This window comes from Citrus sinensis, chromosome 5, assembly GCF_022201045.2.
Source record: "Citrus sinensis cultivar Valencia sweet orange chromosome 5, DVS_A1.0, whole genome shotgun sequence".
NCBI lineage: Eukaryota > Viridiplantae > Streptophyta > Magnoliopsida > Sapindales > Rutaceae > Citrus > Citrus sinensis.
Window position 1 is genome coordinate 36853090 of NC_068560.1, and position 24381 is coordinate 36877470.

General features: G+C 35.2%; 3 protein-coding genes across 3 annotated transcripts; 2 read left to right on the forward strand and 1 right to left on the reverse strand.

Annotated features, from left to right (window-relative positions):
• The first annotated feature begins 199 nt into the window (after positions 1-199).
• On the forward strand, positions 200-911 carry LOC102619872 (50S ribosomal protein L31, chloroplastic). Its single transcript, XM_006473473.4, has 2 exons — positions 200-365; positions 438-911. Exons 1-2 carry the CDS (start codon positions 297-299, stop codon positions 786-788), a joined length of 420 nt encoding a protein of 139 aa, XP_006473536.2. The 5' UTR covers positions 200-296; the 3' UTR covers positions 789-911.
• Positions 912-1346: 435 nt separating this feature from the next.
• Positions 1347-1708, reverse strand: LOC102619584 (defensin-like protein 19). Its single transcript, XM_015528913.3, is given in 2 exon segments — positions 1347-1587; positions 1589-1708. Coding segments are annotated over 2 exon segments (234 nt in total). The 3' UTR covers positions 1347-1473.
• Positions 1709-9348: 7640 nt separating this feature from the next.
• On the forward strand, positions 9349-10526 carry LOC102620144 (hypothetical protein). The gene has a single exon (XM_025095985.2). It carries the CDS (start codon positions 9542-9544, stop codon positions 10316-10318), a length of 777 nt encoding a protein of 258 aa, XP_024951753.2. The 5' UTR covers positions 9349-9541; the 3' UTR covers positions 10319-10526.
• Positions 10527-24381: the final 13855 nt, after the last annotated feature.

Sequence of the window (24381 nt, forward strand, 5' to 3'; positions counted from 1 at the left end):
CAGTTAAAAACACATAACATAAAATTTTTTAAAACTCATAAGAACTCATATTAAAAGAGAATCTTTATCACAAATTGAGAGGCATAGGCACTAGGCAGAGTGTGAAGTGCAATTCTTTTGAAGCCCATTTTTGGCAATCATTGATTCAAAAACTGGGCCATTTTAGCCCAAAAATTGAAAGCCCAATACTTGGATCCAATCATCAGATTCACAGTCATGTCCCTCGCTTATCCTTGATCGACGACAACAATTCTAATCCTCACACTCGCCCTCGCAATAAACGCACAGTACTGAAAATGGCGCAGACTTTACCCAACACATTCTTCCAAATCAAACCCTCTGCTCCAATTCTCCCCACCAGAAAGGTACTTTATTTTTCTTCATCTGAAATTACCCCAATTTTTTAAATTGATTAATTCTACTTGACTGTTATTCAGGTGAAGAACTGTGCAGCAACGGGCAGTGGTTACAGGACCCGGGCGGTGACGTGTCGAAAGAAGGACATACACCCTCAATTCTACGAGGATGCAAAAGTGTACTGTAACGGTGAGCTCGTAATGACGACGGGTGGGACCCAGAAGGAGTACGTGGTGGATGTCTGGTCGGGAAACCATGCGTTTTACCTCGGCGGCCGCTCTGCTGTTGTCGTCGACGCCGACCAAGTCGAGAAGTTCCGTCAGAAGTTCGGAGGATTGTCTGAGATTATGGAAATTCCCGTGCTTAAAGGAGAGATTGTGTTGCCGCCTAAGCGCAAGTCCGCGGCCGCTAAAGGTGGCAAGAAGAAGTAGAAATTTGGTACGGCGTTGTTTTGAGGTAATTGGGGAATGTTTGTGAGTGGATGGATTTTATTTGATCGAATGATGTGTTGATATTTGAACGACAAACATTATTATCAAATTATATTTTTCATGCGTTTGGTTGCTCTGAAATTATCTCTCTGCCAGTTTGACGCTGATTTTATTCATACTGAGAAATGACTCTAGCATGATGATACTATTCGCTATGATTCATCCTTAACCCCTTATCCATATGGTATTAGTGGCTTGAGAAAGCTTACAGTGGAAGGACTTCTATAATGCTGAGTGATGATTGCGTGTTTCTTGTGGTGTAGCAAGTTCATCCAAAATCAAGTTGCTGTATTCTACTCAGATTAATTTTTCATGGACATAGATTACATTTAAAGCAGGCACATGGTTGCAACCTGAGAATGCCTTGATGGCTTATTTAGTAGACCACCCTAGTACATGATGCTGTGCACATAAGTGCTACTCGCCAGTCATGGATGGCTTATTTCGTAGCCCGGCAGAGGGCAACAGCCAGTAACATGTTTACACACAAATCTGGGCGCAGACACTTAGTATATAGAGGATCTATTTAGTAGACAATAAACGGACAGTCGAAGCAGTAATGTTGTAGATATAATAAAGATGGTTTTCTCAGTCAAGACTGATGCAGTTGTGCTTGATAATTGGATCAACAGTTGAAATAACAGAAACATGCAAATCCAGGGAATTGTGCATGACAAGCTCCATGACTTGCACCTTCCCAGTTCCTGCACTGATGATTACAGTTTCCTGAGTTTGCACAATGCACAAAATCCTGACCACGTTTTGCTTCGCCTCTCGCAGATTTTTGCTTCCACAGTTGTGTGAATTATTTCACACACACATGTATTACAATGCACAGACCTCTCTGGAGGTGGAATCATATGAAGATACATAAGAAAGATGCTATGGCATACCAGTGGAAACAAAGAGAAAGAAGAAAATGAACAAGAGGGTGTAACTAGCTGGATGACTGATAAGTTTAGCCATATCTCTCTCTTTCTTGAAAATCATAAGTAGGGTCTCCCTTTTGGACCGGTAGTTCATTGTTATTTATAGCTCAATTCACCATTGTTATCCTTTGTTTTAGTTGATGATATCACTCGTCTGGATGATTAGATGAATTTCCTGTTGGTAGTATGTCAGTAAGCTCAAATTGAAGAAAAAACGAGAACCAAGTCAATAAGTTGGACAATGCTTCTTCTAAAAGATGATGAACATGAACATGTTCAACTAAAATGGCTGTGTGACTCGCCGTGCAAAACAAATTGTGCTCGTCATCCTCTCATGGCGCTATTTTTTTAATCCTCCCAATATGACAGGTCCAAGGACCTGAGCCAGAATGGGCCTTTGCATTTTGACTGATCTCTTTGAGCCTCGAGTTCGACCCATGTACATTGTTTTGGTGAATTTCAACTAGGGATGGCAATGGAGAGGGGAGGGGAGGGGAGGGGACCAATCTCTCTGTACCCATCCCCGATATTTTATGTATGTTTCTGTCCCCTCTCCATCCCCGTCAAAATTATTTAAGAGAATTCTCATTTCCTCTCCGAATAATAACAGGGGATCCTCGAGAGTCCCCGATTCTCGAATAACTAATACATTTTTTTTATTTTCGATTTTAAGTTAATCATATTAAAATAAAAGTAAAGTTCAAAATATATCTTACATTAATATCCATTACAAATGTCACATACGTTAAATTAGTAAGTAATGCAGCATGCAAAGGATACAAACTATCATGAACAAATTAATAGCCTAATACAAAATTATTACAAATAAAATCAAATTTAGATTCAAAATTAACTTTTCAATGGTGGCGTGGACACTTTATAAATGTGGACTATTCCCTTTTACAACACAATAGTTAAGTCGAAGCAAATCAAGAGCAAATATTAGATTAGATTAGATATTAAAATTGTGATTTGTTGTGGGCAATTATAACATTTAAAAATAAATAAAAAATAGGTTTAAGATAAATAAAAAATAGATTTAAGTTTAAAATATTTAATGAATATTAAAATTAAAATAAAGTTTTGAGCTAATAAAATATGTCCGGTCTTTTTAATGTCCTAAATAAAAATTTAGGACTTTAATTAGTTAATTAGGCCTAAAAGTTTAATAATATAAATATTTTGATATTTTTTATTTTTACCAATACTTATAATTTTATTATTTATTTATTAATAATTTTAAAAAATAAAAATTAAATTAAAAAATAAAATGGAGAAATGGGTAGGGGATGGGGATTCCACCTCATCTCCGTCTCCTTCCTGAATAAGAAATTTGGTAAAAAATTTCTCCATCTCTTTCCCAAATAAAAAATTGAATATAAAATTATTCTCATACCTTTCTCAAATGAGAAAAATCTCTAAAAATACCCGTCCGCGTAAGGATTTTTACCATCCGTAATTTCAACCAAATTCATTTAAACACAATTCCCTGTTTGCAATTTGCTTGGACAGCAAATATTTAGAACTGTACACTTTATTGACATTTTCTAGTTCTCTGCATTAATTAATTAAAGAAAATTTGTCTAAATGCTGTTACGTGTCATTATAAAGATGAAAGTCGGTGTGGTAATTAATGGCAAGAGAAATATCATGATAATAAGTTAAATCACATGGCTCCAAAAATCCATGGCAACGTCTCCTATTGAAAATCACACTTGCTCAAAATCGGACCAGCTAGAAAAATTTTATCTATGCAAAGTAAATTCACTATTTAATGCACATCGTCATCCACCCATCAGTATTTCAACATCTTTACATCAACAAATTTGAATTACCCTGCCCGAGAATAAAAAAGAATAAAGAATAAAGAGGGGAAAAAAAAAAAAAGAAACCTCCGTATACTGTCTGGCTGCCACGTTCGAACTGTTTTCTTTAGAAAGCTATGCAACATTGATCCTTACCAGAATCTTTGAGTTATTTAATTAATATTCACTTCTGGTTGTCGGGCATATTTTTTGGCACTCCGTTTTATCTATGAGTAATGATACAGTCACAAACTCTTGTATAAATTTATTTTGTACAAACTGATGTGGCATAATAAGATTGCTTGAATTAAATATCACTTGGCCCACATGATTTGTTTTTATTAATTTATATTTTCATTCAACCAATGAATTAATTCCACGTCAGTTTGTACAAAATAAATTTGTACAAGAGTTTGTGGCTGTATCATTACTCTTTATCTATACATTTCTTGTTACCAAGGAAATTTTTGATAGCTATATAATGTATCGAAAAGTAATAGCAGTAATTACGGTGGAGCTGTTTTACATCGGATTATAAAAATAGATACATATTTATTATTTATCTTAATGATTATATGATCATCAATAATGCTCCGAGCAATTCTAATATAGTCGGACCCAAAATAATAAATGTGGACGGCATAAATTCAACAGCCAATGGCGCCCAGCCCCTTATATATGCCCACCTCCTTTAAATATAAACGCATAATTACCCTCAAAGCAAAATCTTGAATTTGATTGTCTCCAAAATAAACAAGTGGCCCCTTGTATATGTTAGAGTTGTTAAAGTACAGTCTCGATCTTTATCTGTTCGTCAATTGCTTGAATGGATAGAGGAGTTGCTCTGCTCGCTGTTGGGTCATGTGACTGGTTCACCTTCAACATGGCAAATGACAGGAGCATTTGTTGTTTTGTTTTATCGTAAACCAAGAAGAAGCGATACAATAATTGCGGTATTGACAGTACAATTATTTAAAGTGATTCAAGATTATACAAGATTCTAAATTTAGTGTTGCGAAAGTGACTATCACAAACAGTTGTAAGTTAAACGAAAATAATTTTTTTTTTGTGATTAAAATAGGATGTGTACTCTAAATAAATAGTTATAAAAATAAAATAATAAATTTAAAGTAAAAATCAATCATAAGAGATACAAATTTTATATAGAAAACTCAAAGTGAAATAAATTATGGGACCATAGTCCGATATAATCTTTTACTATATTAATGAGATTACAGCATTAATTTTTCTCTAGATAATACCATATGCTACCAACATCAAGAATCTCAATATTATTAGTTTACACTTTACAGTAACAGTCTCATAATTGTCGCTCTAACAAGTAGATATCTTAAATAATAGCCAAAGAGAGATAAAATTAAATTTAAGACCAATAAAATTATAAAGGATGATGTTAGAAATTTACCCTCAAAATTTAAGAGAAAACAAATTTAATTTCACCTTCCGAGTATCTAATTAAAAATTGAATTTATTATTCCTAAATTGTAACCTCTACTGTTTTTTTCCCCCCCCCCCCCCCCCCCCCCACTTTCTTTTTCACGCAGACGCTCTCCAGGGCAGCGGCTTTCACTTGTTTTTATAAACAAATTTCATGGCAAATTTCATTTATCTCTTTCAAATTTCTTTAATTATTTAATTGTTCAAATTTATTAAACTTTAAATTTAAACCACCCGAATGAGATGGACCCAGCAATTGGAACACCAGTTTCCCCTTTACATCAAACTTATATACCTTAATGGTTTGTTGAAAGCCAAAAAAAAAAAAACAATAACATGATTGATCTGAGAACTGGATGCATGAGAATTGGCGTTAATAGGCGACAATGATGCTGGCTGCGGTTGGCACTGGACTAGAATCTCTGGCATCGAAGGACAAAGGGAAACCAGTGCACACGTGGCTTCAAATGAAAAAGATTGGCTTCTGTTTTATTGCGCTGGGTTTTAAAACTTTGGCCCAGCAAAAGTAACGCTTTCTTGTTCCAACTTTTCGTGGCTCTGTTTAAAACCACTCGCAATTAACAAATGGCAATAGTTTACACTTCCAAAGTTGAGAGGGCACAGGGACATCGCTAATGGGGGGTAACCTTTTTATTTTTGTTTCATTGCTATATACAACCAGGGACTGGATATAGATATTTGTTTCTACTGTTGTCCAAAGATCTACAGAGCATTAGATTTAAAAGTCCACCACTACTATTCGTAATATAAGGAGAGAAATCTACTTTTATTTATAAAAAAAGAAAAAAAGAAAAAGAAAAGCCCTGTTCATTTCGAACTTATGTCCTCAATATGATATAAAAATGACATTGAAGTGTTAGTCGAAATGGTGCATATGAGATAACTTTGTACAAAGCAACATGTTTCAAATACTTTTAAAAATACGTTAAAAAAAAAAATAAAGGTTTAGGATCCTATTTGTCCTTATCCATCCTTTCTTTTGGGCTAAAACGCGATCATTTTATTACTTTCCTTCGTTGATGTGGTTGATTTGCTTCATGTATAAGAAAAAAAAACCCATAAATTCTGGTAATCCATATGCACTGTGCGTGCGTAATATGTGTTCTTGTCCGTTATCAGTTAATTGACACGAGTCATGAACTTTTCGCTTTTCTTCTTAGGGGAGGCAAGCCTCTTAATATTGACACAAGTCAGATATGCTTTGGATAAGATTCATCGTAACAATTTATTTATATGGCATCTCGTAAATTTTAACCCTGCTTTTTGTTTACTGACATAATATGCCTTGATTTATATATACTATAAGTTGATATATAGTCCTTTCACTAACGATAAAATAATCTGAAAATATCTAATGCAATCTTCTTTGAGATCACACTGTGCACAAGTCAAGACAGTGATATGAAGTGATCAAATTGGCAAGTGTATGTGCATAAAAACAGAGACATGATCACATGAAGCATCAAATGTTGTAGTATCAGGACAAATAAAAGGAAATAACAGGAAAAAGTTTGCTTAAACTTAACCCTATCCGCTTAATTTTTCTAACCAAATGGGTGATTAATAAGTACCCAGTAGCATGTAAATAATATTAGTGCAAGGCCACTAGTGTTTTAGATATTAAAAAAAAAAAAAAAAACTAAGCGAAAAGGTCCAAAGTGGGAAGCAAAATGATTGCATAACCACGATTGAGATTAAAATCCTCCAGAAATGTTGGCTTGAGAAAAGGGTTTGATCAAAGTTAATAGGTTGGGTAGGCACTCGCTCAATCCAAATAAATCCCAGAGAGGTGCATTATTATCGCCTTTACTTTCTCCGGGACCCAAGTTGATTGTAAGTTTTCTATTCTTTTTTTTTTTTTTTTTAAAGCAAATTGTAACTTTTAACAATCAAACATCACCTTTACCTAATCTTAATTATATCATTATTCATATTATGGGAGCAGAAAGTTATGCAGAGCCCAGAGAGATTAAAGCAGATTAGTAACTAATCTTTTTTTTACTTTGAGGCCAGCGCACATCAATTTAGTGTTTCACTCCTGTTAGTTCATATTACATACCATGTAATATACTTAGGCTTGAGGCAATTTATGCAGCATGTATGCCACTTACGAACAATATATATTCTGGAGGGAGTTTGCAATTGGAAGATGAGATCAGCCTAAGTTGGCTCATGATTCTCATCTAACGTCTATGGATTTACTTTAACCATTTAAAAATGGAGTTTTAAAGGTTTAATAACTATTCATAAAAGAGAACCTGCCGTTTCTGAAACAATTAAAAAGATTTAAAGAATCATGAAACATGATACGGACGCTCAACCTACATCACACTATCGTTCTAAATCTCCAATTAATGATGTTATACTCTAAAAAAAGATTTAAAGAGATTATCCAGCTTTCGTTTAATGGGTCATTAGGCACGAAAATCAGTAGACAGATATAATTATTCACCAAATGTAAATACGTGCAATATGCGCAATCTGAATGAAGAACAGGCTATATCGCGTGTCTGACGGAGCCTGGAAATCGAATTGCCCTATGGTCAGTACTGAAGAAGACAGTCTTAATTCTAATTCGAAAGAAAAAAAAAAAATATATATATATATATATATATAATGATTTTCCCACAGTGAAAGCAAACTCTCTTTCTAAAGTTGCTTTGGTGTCGTTAGTTCAGGGTCACGTGAAATCTCTTTCTTCCGTACGCACAGCAGGGCAAGGGCAGGAGCTGGGCGTGAAAATTTGGTCTCAGACTCAGTACTGGGCAAGTCGATTTTACTAGCTTTCTTGAATCGATCAAAGAATGTTTCAACTTTCATGGGTTCATCATTAATCACAACAGTGCCATTTGAGCAATTAGCATATATCTTAATTTTACTATCAGTTCAGACTTCAGTGCCTGAGCCTTTTTCTTGTAAGCTCATGATTTTCCCATGCAAAGAAAAAACAGTAGCAAAGATTCACGTCCTTAACAGTTCACACCAACCAATTTGCTTTGCTGTGTTGTAAAGTTTTGGCAATTAGAAGTAGGATGATTAATTTTCCCAAATGGCACTCGTGAATTTGTGGTTCGAACCCGATTAATTAAAGGGATTTGAGTAGTTGAGAGTATGAAATTGGTTTTTTTTTTTTTGGGGGGGGGGGGGGAATACTGGATAAAGAGCCAAAGGGCTCCACGTGAAAGATTAATCACTTTAATATTAATAAAGGGTGTGAATTATATGATATACTTTAAAATTTTCAGCATTAATTAATTATTGCTTTCGAAGTAACCATTTTCAACAGCATGATAATAACCACGGAAAGTTTACTCTTTGGAGGTGCAATTATATTGATTTCAAAACATCGTTTTGGTAACGAAAAGACCATCACATAAGTCATGTTAAAAAACGAGAGAAGAAAGTATAATCATAATCATAATCATAATCAATCAAGTGTAATCATAATCATAATCAATCAATCAATTGTCCTAAGAAGCTAGCTAGTTACAAACTACTTATTACTCAGTGAATTTCCACATCACGTGGTGGGTGTACACAAATTTTGACCAAATAATACAAAATTATTATAAGTTTCTTTAGCCTAAGGTTACAAAAATTGTCCAAGACAATTCAAAACTACAGTAGCTTCTTGCGTACTGATCATGGAACGTGCAGATAGATCATCACTCCAAAAACCAATATTGATGAGTGATATCAATACCCAAGACATAGCCGAAGAGACCTGAAAGTCTTGCCGACAAAATATAATTAAATTCTCCAAATTAATTATAGCCAATGGGAAGTTTTTAAGTAATCAGAATTATAATTAGTTCTAATGGGCCATCATAAATGATAAAACAAGTTTCACTTTTTTTTTTTCACATTCAACAAATTTGAGAAATTAAACAATTAATTAAAAATGTAAGTAACAGAGACAGAAAGTGGGCCCCTTTCCATTTCAAGAAAATATTAAAATATAAAAAAGGGGGAAAATTATTTATTTTAACTGTAGGTGGGGAGAGAGAGAGAGAGAGAGAGAAAGAAGCCAAGAACATACCTAAAAGAAGACATGTCCGTTAATCCACGTTGGCAGAGCTGTTGGGGTTTGGCCTCTGTCAGTCACTGCAACCACGTGTGCTCGTCCTGGTCCGGGCCGGGTTCGGTCCAAGCGTGCGCCGGGGGCTTCGTACGCTCACTTACTCCGACAGCCTCATTTTCAAAAATTTATTTATAATAATTTTATTATCCTGCTTATTTAGTCTATTTTTATAAAACAGAAAAGGAATCTCTTTTAAAGTTCTATAAAAAGGCGCAACACGTCTATTGAAATCTTCAGTTTCCATTCGAAAACCCACCTAAAAATGACAAGCGCATAAAAACTTACCCATAAGCTCATTAATTTCCTGAGTTTCTCGCCGATTATTTTCTCGGAAAATCCTCCTCCACCTCTTTTAATCTTTCCTGCCGCTCAAGTTTCGTTCATTTTTCTATCTTAGTCATGGATCCCTTCAAATTCAACAACGTCAAAGCCGAGAAAGCCAAAGCCATGAGAAACTTTAACCGTCAAAAAATCCTCAAAAAACTAGAAGTTTTCACGGCTTTGGCTCTGATGGCTTGGTCTTCTTATAATTACATCCCCGTCGCCGTTAAAATCTCAGCCGATTTCCTCCGCCACAACGTCGCCGTTTTCGGCCAGCCTCTCTACGTGTTCATCGCCGTCAACATGCTCATTGTAATCATCTCCGTTTTGTCCCTTCAGAAACCCGCGAAACAAGATTTCTACGACGAGTACGTCAGCATCACCAACCGGAGCTCCACCGCCACCTCAGCCAAAGACGACCAAAAACCGGCCCCGGAAGTAACTGTCTCGGACAATCAAATTGCTTGCGTGGATAATGTGGTAAATTCACCAGTTGAGGCCAAGGCTGCTGCTCCAGAACCACTGGAGGATTGTGAACTGCCGAAGCGTGCGGTTTCTGCGGTTGGTACAGTGACTGAGGCGAAGGAGTACAGGAGGACTCGATCTGAGAGGCTTGATAGGAAGGGGAATAGGCGGGAGGTGTTGAGAAGATCAGAGACGTTGATCAAGCGTGCGGATCAAGATAATGAGGGGAGGAGATCGAGTGAGATGGATGATTTGAGCAGTGAAGAGTTCAGGATGACCATTGAGACTTTCATTGCTTCCAAGAGAAAAACTTTAATTGAAGAGAACACGCTTGATCTTAAGCTTGAAAATAAACAAAGCTTGGCTCTCACTTTGAGTGCTGTTAACTAATTAAGGAAGGATGGATCAAGTGCATAACAATATCGTGGAAAAAACCAAATATTTTTACGGTGCTTTCCTTTTCTTTTTTTCCTTTTTTTTTATTTTTAAAACTGTTCTTTTATGATCATGGGATGTACAGTGATATGGTATAATTCCCCTTTACGAGGAATTAGAGGCAAAAAAGACGTTATCCAATTTCTGGCTTTTTTTTCCAATATCATTTTGTGTCTTCTATTTTTGTGCTGTTTTGAAATCTGACACGCATTTTCGTGGGTGGTGTGCGATACTGAGGTGAGTTGATTGGTCAGGTCCACTCACGACTCATGCATATGGGGTTCATTTGCAGGATCTTTTACTTGTTCGTTGCATGGTAATAAGGTATATAGAGGATAACATATATGTATCTTGAAAGCAGATTCGAGATTTTGGGTGTACTAGGACTGTTCGCGTTGTCCTGTCCTTATCTATTTGCCACGGTTAGTTTGTGGAGTATTTGCTTTGTCTCCCCGAATTTTACTAATTTATTTTTCTTAGCTTCATTTTCGTTTACCCCTTAATGAGATTCATTCAATTGCTGTTTCAGCTTTGTAGTCCTCGGAACGTGAAAAGACTCCGTAACATAGTGAAATCAAGGCACGAGAGCTTATTAATTACTACACAATCATTTTGATTTCAACACGATTGATTGCCTCTCCTTATGACCCAAAATTTCTGGCTTTTTTCAAGTGCTAATAGAACCTATCTTTTAACGATGCAGAAAGGATGTGATTTTTATTTTTTATTTTTTAATTTAATGAAAGTTATGGTAATCTTCTGATCATCTTATAAGAAAAAGCCACTATTGCTCTGTCTGTTTAGGCATGCTACTCTCTGGAGCATTAGACTAACTTAAAGCAATTAGAAAGCTTTTGTCTTAATACCTTTACTGGGCCACAGTCATAATTAGCTACACTAAGTGGGTTGTTTGAGAAACTTTTAATTTATTTTACTCTGGATTCAGAAAAGAAAATGATATTCTACGCATGCAAATCAAGGTTACCACTTCCGCTGTCTCGATCTGCCTCTCTGGTAGCGACATGTCAAAAATTACATTCCAATTACCATTCTTCTTTTCATTTTCCCATTATTTCTTTCTTTCAACTTATTTTCTGCTTTTCCGGCGACCCATTTTGAAGGGAAAAAAGAGTTGTGGGGGTGGCCAAGAAAGTTTTAAGGGAATGGCCAGTAGTGTTTGTTACATTTTATATATACATGCATATATATATATATATATAATTGTGGTGGGGCCTTGGCCTATTAGTATTTTGTAATTTGTAGTGACTTCTTTATGATGATTAGGGATGGCAAAAATCCCCACGGGGACGGATACCCTCGGGGATTTTTTCCATTTGAGGAGGGTATGAGGATAATTTCATACCTAATTTTTTATTCGGGGAAGGGACGGAAAATTTTTTTTACCCAATTTTTTATTCGAGGAGGGGACGGGGATGAGGTGGAATCCTCATTCCCTACCCATTTCCCCATTTTAATTTTTAATTTTTAAAATTACTAGTAAATAAATTATAAAATTTGAATTATAAAATTATAAGTACTGGTAAAAATAAAAAAATATCAAAATATTTATATTATTAAACTTTTAGGCCTAATTAACTAATTAAAGTCCTAAATTTTTATTTAGGACATTAAAAAGACCGAACAGATTCTATTAGCCCAAAACTTTTGTTTTAATTTTAATATTCATTAAATATTTTAAACTTAAATTTATTTTTTATTTATCTTAAATTTATTTTTTATTTATTTTTAGATGTTATAATTGCCCACAGCAAATCACAATTTTAGTATCTAATCTAATATAATATTTGCTCTTGATTTACTTCGACTTAACTATTGTGCTGTAAAGAGAATAGTCCACATTTATAAAGTGCCCACGCCACCATTGAAAAGTTAATTTTGAATTTAAATTTGATTTTATTTGTAACAATTTTGTATTAGGCTATTAATTTGTTCATGATAGTTTGTATCCCTTGCATGCTGCGTTACTTATTAATTTAATGTATGTGACTTTTGTAATGGATATTAATGTAAGATATATTTTGAACTTTACTTTTATTTGAATTTTTTATTTTAATATAATTAACTCAAAATCGAAAACAAAAAAAATGTATTAGTTATTCGGGGATCGGGGACCCTCGGGGATCCCCTGTTATTATTCGGGGCGGAGGGGATGGAGATTCTCTTAAATAATTTTGACGGGGATGGGGAGAGGACGGAGACATACGCAAAATATCAGAACTGGGTACATGGAGAATTGGTCCCCTCCCCTCCCCTCCCCATTGCCATCCCTAATGATGAAGCAGCTTTGCGTTTACCCACTTGTTGTGCCAGTACTAATACAAAAGGTATAAAGGGTTTCTCTTGTATATGAGCACCAGCAGTTTTTTTCTCTTTTGTTGTTTCTCCTTTGGCACTTGCAGCTTTGCACCAACAATTAATTGTTCAATACAATAACAACTCAATAATTTGTTTAGCAGATCGTACAAATAGTCCTTTGGCCCTTTAGCAGGGTAGGGTTTTAATATGCATGCTAACTTTTCAGCTGGCTTTCATTGTTTTATCCGACCCCTTCACTTCATGCCACTATTTCTTACATAGCCTTTGTTTATAATGCAGAAATATTTATATTACCTTCTCTGTCTTTCTTAGCCCTACAACAGCGTCATCAGTACGTGTGGATAGATAGATACATGAAATTTAAATTTTCGTGGGTGAATGCCTGCGGTTTCTTCTTCTTCTTATTATTATTTAGACTTCCCATAAGTCAATTGTGATGTCAAACTGAGAACCAAAAAAAGAAAGAGTAAATAAAGAAGGAGAGCGTATGAAGATTAAGTAAAATTGTTTAAAATGTATAGTTGTACAAAACCAAGTGATCTGATCTTTAAAAATTACTTATATATTGAAAAACCTGTACCCCTCTTTGTTAGCAGTTTAAAACAACTATCTTTGTCGATATTTGTATTTGCTTATGTAGTTGCTGGCTTAAATTAAAAGTTGTGTTTATGTGGCGATGAAGACTTCTGTTATTCTGATAGGAGGCTGGTTCAAGTCCAATGTGAGTTGACACTATTTTAGTAAATAATAACACTATTATAGATTGAAAAGAAGTGAAAAGATAAACTAATAAAACAGAACAAATAACATATATTATATCACAGTAGCTGTCGCATATTGGAGCAAATAATAGCTAGTCAGCTACCATACTTGACCCTCAGAATTTTCAATTCTTTTATATGCTCACTAGCTGTCATTTGTCCAAAAGCACTTGCCACCAATTTTCTCTTTCAACAAGGAACAACCGAATTGTTTCTTCTCATTCTTCTCACAAAGGCGCAAACCATTGGCCTGCTTTGCTGTTCATCATAAGCAGCCTTTAACATTTAGGGCTGGGCAAAAATAAAACCAGTTGAGTGGATATTACATTAAAATCTCTCTAACGGTACAGGATTTATACTTGGGATTAATTCAGAATTTGTTTTTTTTTTTTGGGGGGGGGGTGTAAAGTTATAAACCATTAAATCTTAGAAACGCAAACACCGGATAAGCATATTTGAGATGGTATCTAGCTAGCTAGATAGATTACAGAGTTGGTGAAAACATAAAGAGGACTAAAATCTATAATCAAATAAGAAGGTGTTTGATTCGACAAGTCAACATCAAGTTTAGTAGATTTTAGTTGAAGAAAGAAAGTTTAATCCATGTTGCATCCTGAAATTGCAGCAAATCTTAAATCACAACGAAATAATTGTCCCCACACTTGTTTATAAAGATAATCGTACGTGGAGTCTTTTAATGTTTTTTTAATTTTTAGTGTCAAGATATTTAATGTATATCTGTGGAATGACTTAATTAGACAGGACAGGCACTATTTAGTAGTGTCACGGCCGGAAGCTTGAGCAACTTTTTCTATAATTTTAAGACAAGTTGAACGGGGAAAAGGATGCCAGCATTGTGATGGTGAAGCTGATGATGCAGAAGCAGTCAAGCGGAGCTTCCTTTAATATTTAACTTTTATACCATATTTAAAGATATGATTTTTCTCATTAACATATGAAAAGAAACTGCAATAGAGTTGAATTTGGTTGTTTGGTTGCTGAGAAACTACTCAGAGAAAATTGATGAACATTCTATATCTATTTTTCAATTCATTCAATCGTAATTGTCTCATAACAGACTTTATATATATACATGATGATTAGTAAGAGCTACGACTAACTAATTTTGCATTTACATAAAAAATTAACCAATCAAACCAGTAAATGACTAACTGATACTAACTGTTGAGAATTCAGGTTGTGAAGAACCAGCATTTGATCCCAAGGCCCTGCTGGCATGCCACCTGAGCAACCATTTCCAAAGAGCAGCTGATGAGGAAGGTGAGGTGTATCCTATGAGCTGGCAAAACTGTTATGGTGAGGAATATCAACATGTGAACTCTGCAAGCTGGAAATTTCTAGAATGTTTTCAATGATTGGCTGTGCAGCTGTCACTCTTTGTCTTATTCATTTTCAGCTGCACCTTGAGCCAGCAACCGTTGTTTTTAGTTTATGTATAAATATTTGAAACAATTGTATTTCATTTTTAAGCTTCCTTTAATAAAACAAAGGTATGTTTGTTTCTCTGCTGCTTGCATATTCAAGCAATTCATCAAGAATTTAAGTTGGTATCAGAGCAACTTTAAGCTATGGAAAGCAGCAGAAATTCACAAACAAACATGAATCAAACACTGGAAAATCCAGACGACCAAAACTTGAATCAACCAGAAAATGTTGATGACCAGAATCCAAACAACAACACCAGAAATATGACCCTAGTGAATGCATCTCCTACCCAACACATCACCAGCAACACATATGTGTTCACCAATCCTATCAAGCTAACACAGAACAATTTTATGCTCTGGAAATCACAAGTGATTTCCAGCATAAGAGCAAATGAGCTCGAAGGCTTCATAAATGGGAGCCATATTTGTCCCCCCAGATGCTTCACTAATCCTGGACCTAATCAAACTACTATCACCACCACAAATCCAGAATACCAAATCTGGAAGAAACAAGACCACATTCTTCTGAGCTGGTTGCTCTCATCACTCAGTGAAGGAGTGCTTGGCACTGTGGTGGATTGTTCTACTTCATGTGAAGTATGGACAACCCTTGCCAATCAATATGGTGCAAGAACAAGAGCTAGAGTTCTATACCTGAGAACACAGATTCAAACCACCAAAAAGGGGTCCCTTACAATTCATGACTATTATTCCAGAATGAAAACTATCCTAAACACTCTTAGAGCAGCTGGAAATAACATGACTGATGAGGACTTCATTATGTGTGTTTTAGCTGGAGTAGGACCTGAATATGATTCTGTAGTCACTAATATTAACTCCATGCCAGAAACTCCTTCATTATCAGAAGTGTATGGAATGCTCCTCAGCCAAGAAACTAGAACTGAACAGAACCTCAGCACAGGGTCACTTGAGGCCAACTTCACACAAATGAGAAATGGTAGAAGGAACTGGGGGTATGGTGAAAGATTTGGTAATCAACAGCAACCTGGAATAGTCTTTAGAACCCCTGGTAGTAGCTCTGGAAATGGTGGAAGTGGTGGTCCTGGTCAGACAAACCAAAATGCTCAAGACAAAGGGAAAGGCAAGGCTGTTGCTGAAAATGAGGGCTCTGAGTCAAAGGGTCCATGCCAGATTTGCTTCAAAATGGGTCACACAGCTGCTGAATGCTGGCATAGGTTCAAGAAAAATTATGTGCCACAACCAAATAGGAGAAGAGGGGCATACATGGCTTCAGCAGAAGGACAGAGCAGCAATGCCTGGTACCTTGACAGTGGTGCAACAAACCATGTAACCAATGCCATTGGGAACATGAACTTGAACTCAGAATACCAAGGTAATGACAAGCTCACTGTTGGTAATGGTAATAAACTTCACATCTCTCACATTGGTTACTCTATGTTACCTACTTACAACCCACACAAGCACATCAAACTAAACCATATTCTCTGTGTACCTGATATTGCAAAGAACCTTATTAGTGTTTCCAAATTGCTTCTTGATAATGATATTAATGTTGAATTTCATAAATCTGTTTGCTTCATCAAGGACAAGAGCCAAGGGAAAATTCTGGTGAAAGGAGTGGCTAGAGATGGACTATACGAGCTACTATGCATGCCTACTCATTTGAGTGGCAACAAGGTCACATATGCTGCTGAGTTATCTTCCTTTTCAGAGTCTGAGTCAATAAGCTACATTAGCAATCCTATGTCAATGATGTGTTTCAATTTCAGTGTTGGTAGTAATGAGTCTGTCAGTACCAGTATAGCTGAGTCTAGTGAGGCTGATAAAGCAAGTAGTAGGAACCTTAGAACCAATGATATGGATCTTTGGCACTATAGGCTGGGGCATCCAAATTTGTCAGTCCTAAGAAACACTCTACTTTCATGTAATCAGCTCAATATCAATAAAAACATTTTTCCTTCATTTTGCAATGCCTGTCAGTATGGAAAGCAAGCTAAACAAAGCTTCAAAAGCATAGAAACCAAAACCAGCACAGCCTTAGAATTGGTTCACAGTGACCTCTGGGGACCAGCACCTATCCCATCAACCCATGGACATAAATATTACATATCCTTTGTGGATGATAGAACTAGATACACATGGCTGTTTCCTATAACAGCAAAATCACAGGCCCTTGACACATTCATTGTGTTCAAAAATCAAATAGAAAATCAGTTAAATCTGAAAATCAAAGCCTTACAGACAGACATGGGTGGAGAGTTTAAAACATTTGAACCATATCTAAAAGGAGAAGGAATAGCTCTAAGACATTCATGCCCATATTTACATGAACAAAATGGAAAGGTGGAAAGAAAACACAGACATATTGTGGAAACTGGTCTAGCATTGTTAGCTCAAGCAAAAATGCCTTTAAAGTATTGGCAAGAAGCCTTCAGCCATGCCACATATCTCATAAACAGACTGACCTCACCTACACTCGAAAACAAAACTCCTTTTGAGCTACTATATCTCACCAAACCAGATTACTCACAAATCAAAGTTTTTGGTTGTGAATGTTATCCATACTTGAGACCCTACAACAAGCATAAGTTTGACTTCCATACATCCAAATGCATATTGCTGGGTATTAGTATCAGTCATAAAGGCTATGTTTGCATGCATCATTCAGGAAGAGTCTACATTTCAGCTAGTGTCAAGTTTAATGAAAGCTCATTCCCTTTTCAAAATGACTCAAATTTCTGCAAGTACAGGCTCACTGACCAAAATGTGTCCCCCACAGTCCTTGAAAAGTTTCAAGTTGTGTCTTTTTCCACAAGTGTCCCCTCTGAGTCAGCACAGCAAAAATCAGCTCATAGTCAATCTCAGGCCACTGCTGGAAACTCAGAACAGCTCTCAAATCCTGTTCAAGATGAAGCATGTGAGAATTTGAACCTCAACAATATGTCAGCCAACCAATCCCCTGCTCAACTCCCATCAAACTCCACAGAAGAAAACTGCAACCTGCCAGCAATAACAGAACCAAACACTCAAGCCTCCAACACTCAAAAGGAATTACCTTTACATCCTATGATCACAAGATCAAAGGCAGGAATCTTTAAACCAAAAGTCTACCAAACATCTACTCAACCTGAAACCTCTTTACCCCAAGACTCAATTGTGGCATTGAAGGACCCTAAGTGGAGAAGAGCCATGGAAGATGAATACAATGCCTTAATCAAAAACCAAACCTGGACCTTAATACCACATGACCAGAACTACAAACTTATTGGAAACAAGTGGGTGTACAAAGTGAAGGAGAATCCATATGGTACCATAAATAGATACAAAGCCAGACTTGTCGTGAAAGGCTTTCTACAGACACCAGGACTTGATTTTAATGAGACTTTCAGCCCTGTGGTCAAAGCTGCAACCATTAGAATCATTCTGACTTTGGCTGTGAATAATGATTGGATGTTAAGGCAAGTTGATATAAATAATGCTTTTCTGAATGGGGAGTTGACAGAAACAGTGTACATGCCACAACCTGAAGGGTTTGAAGACAAAAGAAAGCCAAATCACATTTGCAAACTCAAGAAGGCTCTTTATGGCTTGAGACAGGCACCTAGAGCTTGGTTTGACAAGTTAAAGAGTGCTCTGTACTCTTGGGGGTTCAACAATTCAAAGTGTGATACCTCACTGTTTTTTAGAAAGAACAATGCTGAGATGGTCATTATACTTGTGTATGTAGATGACATAATTGTCACTGGAAGTGATAACAAAGGAATTGAGGGTGTGATAGGAAAGCTAAGTGAAGCTTTTGCATTGAAAGATCTAGGAAATCTGAGCTACTTCCTTGGGATACAGGTCATAAGAAATCAGAATTCTATTCTGCTTTCTCAAGCTAAATATGTCCAAGACCTATTAACTAAAACTGAGATGGAGAGCTGCAAAGGAATAGAGTCTCCATTCAGCACATCAGAAAAGCTGAAGAAAGGAGAAGGTGCCAAGCTCGATAACCCTTCATTCTACAGAAGTGTTATTGGAAGCCTGCAGTATGCTGTTCTAACGAGACCAGAACTTGCCTACTCTGTCAACAAGCTGAGCCAATACATGTCTGACCCAAGACAGCCTCACTGGATAGCCTGCAAACGAGTGTTGAGATATCTAAAGAACACTGGTAACATGTGTTTACAATTCAAAAAATCAGAACATCTTGATTTAGTAGCCTACACAGATGCTGACTGGGCAAGTGATCCAGATGACAGAAGATCAATAAGTGGGTATTGTGTGTTCCTAGGAGATAATTTGGTAGCTTGGAGCTCAAGGAAACAAGGAATGGTGGCAAGATCTACAGCAGAGTCAGAGTACAGAGCCATGGCTCTATGCACCACTGAAATCACTTGGATTAACTCTCTGTTTGATGAGCTGAAGATTGAAATGCAGAGAACTCCAATGATTCTGAGTGATAGCACAAGTGCAGCAGCAATAGCCACAAATCCTGTGTATCACTCAAAAACAAAACACTTTGAAATAGATTTACACTTCATTAGAGATAAAGTTACTCAAGGAGAGCTGGATATAAACTTTGTGGCCAGCAGAGACCAAATTGCAGATGTCTTGACCAAACCACTGCCTTACTACAAGTTCAGTCAATTTCGAAGCAAACTCAATGTCTTTGACAAGACCTTAAGTTTGAGAGAGGGTGTTGAGAATTCAGGTTGTGAAGAACCAGCATTTGATCCCAAGGCCCTGCTGGCATGCCACCTGAGCAACCATTTCCAAAGAGCAGCTGATGAGGAAGGTGAGGTGTATCCTATGAGCTGGCAAAACTGTTATGGTGAGGAATATCAACATGTGAACTCTGCAAGCTGGAAATTTCTAGAATGTTTTCAATGATTGGTTGTGCAGCTGTCACTCTTTGTCTTATTCATTTTCAGCTGCACCTTGAGCCAGCAACCGTTGTTTTTAGTTTATGTATAAATATTTGAAACAATTGTATTTCATTTTTAAGCTTCCTTTAATAAAACAAAGGTATGTTTGTTTCTCTGCTGCTTGCATATTCAAGCAATTCATCAAGAATTTAAGTCTAACTAACTACTTTCATCACTGCTTAATAGAATTGGCCGACTCAGCATTGTTGACGTGGCATTGCTGATGTGTCTTGTCTGCTGGCTTCCTTCCTCTTTTCAATTCAGCACAATGAGCTCTCGATCGAGAAATATCCAATAAAGTCCATTTCGTTTTTCTTCAATTAATTTCGTTCTGTGATGCAGTGCAACACTCGATGCTGCTATATATATATATATAGATATATATAGACCACCTAAATGTTACGTTAATGATAAATCAAGCACAAGAGTTATATTAGATTATGTCACCAATGAGTATCGATTCAAATAAAAGCGAAGCTAATCTAATGATTACACTCGATCGCCCAACAAATAATGAGAACCGACTGCAGCAATATATACAAAAAGTAGAAAAGGCCAATGAGGATAAGGAAGTTTGACGAACCTAATAAAATGAAATGGAAAAAATGTGGTGTCAGGCAGATACCTAACTTCTACTACATTATGCAAAATTATGAGACTGGTATAAGATGTGAGATTTAATTCTTTTCTGGGGTGGTTGTTGTGCCATCTGCTACTAAAAGTTTGAAGCTCAAGGCAAGGGGTCGGCATATGGCAGCGAATTTTGTTAAGATAAAACTAGACAATGTTTGCACACTGAGCCTCGTAACCCAGTGGTAACAGTTTTCTTTCTGTAACTGTAGGGATTAATTCTATAAGTCTCTCTAAAATAGAAATAATTTTCTCCCTGAAAAAAAAAAAGAATTATTAGTTTTCTCTTTATCATAGAAATAGATATTTGAACCGTGCTACAACGGCAATCATATCCATTGGTTTAGTAAGTCTCTAATTGTTTGCAATTACTGCACGCAAATTTGCATGGTCCAACCGCACGGCACCAAGGTGTCATTGAGCTGCTTTTATTCTTTGTGGAGGAAGGGTGACCACTGGGTTACGAAAATATTTCTTGACACAGCATGACAATTAATATTTAAAAATTGTGTATTACTAATATTGGCTTATTTAAAATAGAAGATGCACTGTGCGAGAAGCGAGAATTTGTGGTACGTGTTGTCGTTTGCCTATTGATGTGTGTGTCCACATTCCGCGATAATAGTTGATTCTTTGTTTTTGGATTTCTTGGCAGACAGAAAAATACTTCATATATTATTAATTTATGTAGACGGGCATCGGTGGACGGATTAATATTAATTGTAAGGATGCTTCCGTTGTGGACTCAAACAATTATATGATCAAACAAAGCTATACATATATAATTAATTAATTAACATGTATTATCCAAAAGATGAATACCACATCATACTTAACACTAGTATTTTTAAAAAAATTTAAATTATTATGTATATGATTTAACAAGAAATTATAACAGATCAGTTAGGAACTTGCTAAACCGGACTGCTTTAATTTTGACCTTAGCTTAAGGGTATGTCATTAAAAGCAATGCAGACCGAACTCAATAAATTGACAAGTATGAATTAGGTAAAATCCTGCCTAACTCCAACCTCGAACAGCCCAATAATCTAAGCACACACAGAAAACTCCTGATATTCTGCTCTTTTCTAATCTCGATCATGCCAAAATCCTTTTTCGTTATTTGATTAAAAAACCATGCTTTCAATTTTATTTATTATAATAATAAGGAAAATTATCAGCCATATACCCTTAAATGACACCAGTATCAAACGTGTTACAACACTTCGCTTATATCACTCGTATACCTTAAATTGACAAAAGAGTTTTGGCGTCCACTTTTTCGTTTACTACCATTAATAACTTAACAGAATTTGAGCAAAATGATTATTTTACCCTTTAAACTCAAAATGAGGTCAAATAAATAAATTTACCTTGAAAATTAATGTAAACTTTCAATACACAATTTTTTTATTTTGTTATTAACAATACATTTTTTTATTAAAAAATATGAATTATTAATGGTACATATTATTAACAATTATCCATAAAAAATATTCATCTTATACCATAAAAAATTATTAACAACATATTATTTACAATTATACATATTATACCATAAAAAATTCAAGTTTGATCTTGGAGGAGTAGATCTTCAATAATTTAGGTTAAATTTTGGAGAAGTAGATTCAATTGTAAAGTAGTTTTTTTTTTTAGTAATTATTAACAATTATCCGATAAACGGGATGACATGTCATTTTTATCAAAATATATTATATGACATGTCATTTTTTACTAAGTAAATGGGATGACATGTCGTTTTTTAAAAAGATTAGATTACCCTTATGATGTCAGCGCTCGCAAACGGCAGTTAACGGATTATTGGACGGCAGAAGTGTTTTGTCAACTTAGGGTATATGAGTGATACACTTAAAAAATGTTATAGTATGTTTGATACTGGTGTCATTTAATGGTATATGACTGATAATTTCCCTAATAATAATAGTATCATCTATACAAGCTTTATCCATGAAAACCAGTATGAAAATGCTATTTTTACATAATAATGATATCCCAAAAAAAAATTCAAAATTATAACAGATGATTTTTTTTTTTGTCTCGTTGTAGCTTTTTTTTTTTCCCCTCTAACACTCCTTTAAAATTTTTACAAAACGGCATTCTTTATATTTAGAACTCTTTCTTGATGAAAATTGCAAAAAAAAAGGACAAAAAAATTACACTACAGTTTTAATTAAATTTTATTATAATCTAGAATAAAAAAATTAAAAATAGGGTTTTGTCAAGATATTAAGGGGGTGTGAAAAGCATGACTCTTTAATATGATGCATGGTGCGCTGTCTATTGCGCTGTTTATGCAACAGCCACACTTCTCAATTCCAGCCTTCACGGCCCTCGCCCAACGGCCCAAGTCAGATCAAACAATGTTTGGGCTTAAGTTGCGCTAATATTAGTCGTTAGCTCTTGAACTATTGACACAATATCATTAATCTCATAAACTCCCATATTATTACAATTAATGTTTTTGATAATTATGATTGTAGTTGAAGACAGTGCCTTGTAGCAATAGTTATGATTTTTTTTTTTTTAAAATCATGGTGAAAATTATTGAAAATGTGATTAAAAGAAAAAGTCTCAAAGATGCTGGCTGGTGACTATCAAAGAAGCCACAAATGTGGATCTAGACATAATTGTTAAAGAAGAAAAAGGAAGCCGCATTATTTTATTTTTTATGCCCACAATATTGGAATTTTTAGGCAAAATTTTGCCCACAAAAGGAAGCTCTCATTTGAGAGATTGGCATCCCCAAAAAATTGAAAGCATTTGGTGATTGAAAATGGAGAGAAATATTCTTAAACATGTAGTTTTCATGTAGTGAATATTTTTTACCTGGTTTTCTTTTGGCAATGATCGTGGTTTTTATCCGGATTTAGAGTTTTCTACGTAAATCTTATTTTGTGTAATTGATGTACTCTCCAATTAATTTTTCTATTAATATGTTGCCTGACAAATTACTTGGAGTGACCTTGGGAAGAATCTCAATTTCCTAACAATATAGGCTCCCTTTACTCTCAATTTTGAATTTTGTCAAATGTCAATTTTGAATTTTGGGGATTAGGACCATTAGGCATTATGTTTTGATTTTTATTCTCTTTATTTTTTGAGTTTTGATTTTGTTAATATGGAATTTTGGGAATAGGTTTGACTGTTTGTATGTTTAAATTTTTGTGTTATTTTTTTTAAGTTAAATTGATCAAGAACTTGAACCAAAATACAATCCAATCATTTTGGAGATTTGAAACTGATAAGGTTCAAAAGTTTAACCTAAACTGAAATGAACAAAAAATTTATTTTAAGTTCGATTCGGGTTAACCCAAACCAAATGCTCACACTTAATATTACTTAGTTTATTCCTAAAATTGTATTTATCAATTAGTGGTGATGCGGCTAGAGACAAAATTATTTGGCAAATATCTTATAAATCTGTCTAATGCTTTCATTAAATTTTTAGGCATAATTGAAGTCTGATTCTCGGAATAACGGGTTCTTTGGCATACATATTAATTCATAAATCTGAATTTTCTGCCTTCTTCTTTTCCTGCTTCATAGAATTTGTATTAGGATCTATGAATATTACACAGAGTTTCTACAACAACTGCCTACCTAAGCTTGTCTCATTATCTGCGGACAAACTTGTATACAAAAAATAGAAACTTCTAGTGGCCTTTTTTTTAAAAAAAAAAAAATTATTTCCATTTCATTGTAGGCATTGAGTTCTAAGTACCAGCCACCTTATTTTATAATTAGTTAATCTTGATATAAATATGAATATGAAACGAACTTATTAAGAAACTAATTAAATATAATGTGAGTACTAGGCCTTGTTTCTCAGGAGTGGATTCAAGCCTTCTAGGGGCCTTGATTTCTCTAAATTTTATAGGAATATATATTTTCTCATATATATATATATTTGTGTGAGTTAGATTTCGGAA

Bases quoted from the DNA above. Each gene is read 5' to 3' on its own strand.
- LOC102619872 (XM_006473473.4), top strand. From the start codon at position 297: ATGGCGCAGACTTTACCCAACACATTCTTCCAAATCAAACCCTCTGCT. The intron at 366-437 runs GTACTTTATTTT...ACTGTTATTCAG, and splicing joins CAATTCTCCCCACCAGAAAG to GTGAAGAACTGTGCAGCAAC.
- LOC102620144 (XM_025095985.2), top strand. From the start codon at position 9,542: ATGGATCCCTTCAAATTCAACAACGTCAAAGCCGAGAAAGCCAAAGCC.